This window comes from Aplysia californica, unplaced genomic scaffold (genome assembly GCF_000002075.1).
Source record: "Aplysia californica isolate F4 #8 unplaced genomic scaffold, AplCal3.0 scaffold00536, whole genome shotgun sequence".
Lineage (NCBI taxonomy): Eukaryota > Metazoa > Mollusca > Gastropoda > Aplysiida > Aplysiidae > Aplysia > Aplysia californica.
Genome location: NW_004797806.1, coordinates 313,717 through 316,101, shown reverse-complemented (window position 1 = coordinate 316,101; position 2,385 = coordinate 313,717). Strand labels below are relative to the sequence as shown.

General features: G+C 40.7%; 1 protein-coding gene across 1 annotated transcript in view; it reads right to left on the bottom strand.

The window, feature by feature from the left end:
- The window catches only part of LOC101857136 (multidrug resistance-associated protein 1), a gene marked incomplete in the record, with an annotated part of 46,366 nt that overhangs the window by 11,680 nt on the left and 32,301 nt on the right, over window positions 1–2,385 (bottom strand). Inside the window, 3 exon segments of the mRNA XM_013087043.1 lie at window positions 302–501; window positions 1,093–1,203; window positions 2,040–2,168. Coding sequence (XP_012942497.1) covers window positions 302–501; window positions 1,093–1,203; window positions 2,040–2,168 — 440 coding nt within the window.

Sequence of the window (2,385 nt, the reverse complement as noted above, 5' to 3'; positions counted from 1 at the left end):
ATACACATCCCCAGACCAACCCCGAGACGCTCCAATCCCCAACTAGAGAGGGGCAGATACAACAGAGAAATACAGATCCGATATATCCTTATATATATATATATCTACATATCCATATATATGTATATATGTATGTATGTATGTATGTATGTATGTATGTATGTATGTATGTATAGAGAGAGAGAGAGAGAGAGAGAGAGAGAGAGGGTTCAAACAAAGTAAGAGTAATGGATATAACCAAATCCATTGTCCTTCCACTGCCAATGATTAATTCAATAGTTACAATATTATTATATCTCACGTATTAAGTCCTACTCCGGCGAAGTAGAACTTGAAGTTGTGGTCCACTCTGGCTTTGGACTGACGTATAAATCTCTCCTGGGCTCCGTACGCCCGGATGGAGGAGGCACCATTTTGAGTCTCGGAGAAGTGCACATAGACGGGAGAGCGAGTGACGGAGTCGATGCGTCGTAACTGACGGGATGTGGGGATGTACGTGATCTACACAGACACGAGTTTTAAAAGGTTCAGTTACAATTCATTTTACGGCAATTGCTACAAAATTAGGTTAAATAAATGTTGGAGATTAGAGTTATAATTTGATAGTTATATGAAAAAAAGAGAAGGCGTGTAGAGAATGACGATGTTTGTGTGATAAGAAGGAAGGGAGCAAGCCACGTCAGAGCGCCAGCCAAACCACTTACACATAGAGGTATGAGGTGTGTGGGGGGAGGGGGGGGATAGGAGATAGGGTGTACACGGAGTGGTATTTTGTTTCTCAAAATGCATTTTTTTCAGACAGATCGCCAGTTTCATCTAATGTAGAGTCAAACAAAAGTACTATTTAGGTGACAATAAAAATGACCATGAGAAACCTTTATTGATTCAACTGATTGGAAGAAATTTAATTTGTCTTCACAATGTGCGACAGTGATGGGTCTTCTACCATAGGTTATCTCTCTCTTTTTCTCTTTCTCACTCTCTCTTTCACTCTCTCTCTCTCTCTTTCTCTCTCCATCTCTCTCTCTCTCTCTCTCTCTCTCTCTCTCTCTCTCTCTCTCTCTCCTCTCCCTCTTTCCCCAGTCCACCAACCAGCACAAGAATGTAGATTATCGCCAAAGGTCCCAGAACCGACAGGAAGATGGGCGTGCTGTAGCTGATGATGACGATAGTAACGATGACCTGACTGATGCCCTCCATCGTCTGTTGGTAGCACCGGTGGGTGGTACGTGGGAAAGGGTGGGAAAAGGGAGGAGGAGGGGGGGGGGGGGGGAAGGGCAAGGCCCGGTGCGCGATATGGAGTACAAGGGAAAAATGGAAAAGGGGGGTGGGGGTGTTGTGGGGCAGAAAGGGAGGAAAAAAATGTGGAGGGGGGTGTTATATAAATACTTGGCGATGGTGCAGTAATGGGGAAGACATAATACACACACCACACTCACACACACACACACACACACACACACACACACACACACACACACACACACACACACACACACACACGCGCGCACACACGCTCAATATATATAGATAGATAGATAGATAGATAGATAGATAGATAGATAGATAGATAGATAGATAGATAGATAGATAGATAGATACATATATTTATAAAACATGTATATTTATCAATGATATATATTATGCACTTATAAATAGTGACACCTATTTCCTTTTACAATACGTTCAGTGTTATGTTTCCAATCCTGTCTGCATATAAAAATTCAATTGAGCAACCTCAATAAACAATTCATTCACAATGTTTCGACGGTAATAGAGTTACGAACGAAACAATAGATGGGAGGAGAGAAAATAAAGACAGTCTTTGTCTATGTGTGTTTTTTTTTCTGTTACTGTTGTTTTCTTTACCAATTCATTTGTTTGTATTTTTTTTTCTTTTGATTGTTCGTTGATTGATGTTTAAAAAAAATCATAAGCTGGATAAAATGTAAGGATGGCTAGCTGAAAAACAGAAATTACGAACAAGTGTAAGATGGCATCTAAAGCGAAGACGAAGGCAGATTCTTGAAGTGACTTACATTCTGTATCGTGTTAGGTAACAAAAAGTCGACCGTTTCGGAGTCTCGAGAAAATCGGTTCATAATCCGTCCGATAGGAGTCGTGTCGAAGAATGCCATTGGAGCGCGCATAATATTATGCAGCATCGCCTGTCGAGAACACAAAGCTTTTGATTATTTGGCACAGAAAATATAGGCACATTAAGATTTAAATACCGCGTGGAAAACAAGCGTGAACGTTGAATAATTGATTATTTTTAATTGCGCAAAAACTGCCCCGGTTCGGGATGTCGTAGTAATAGTAACAGGTAATGGTAGTAGTAGTAGTAGTAGTAGTAGTAGTAGTAGTAGTAGTAGTAGTAGTAGT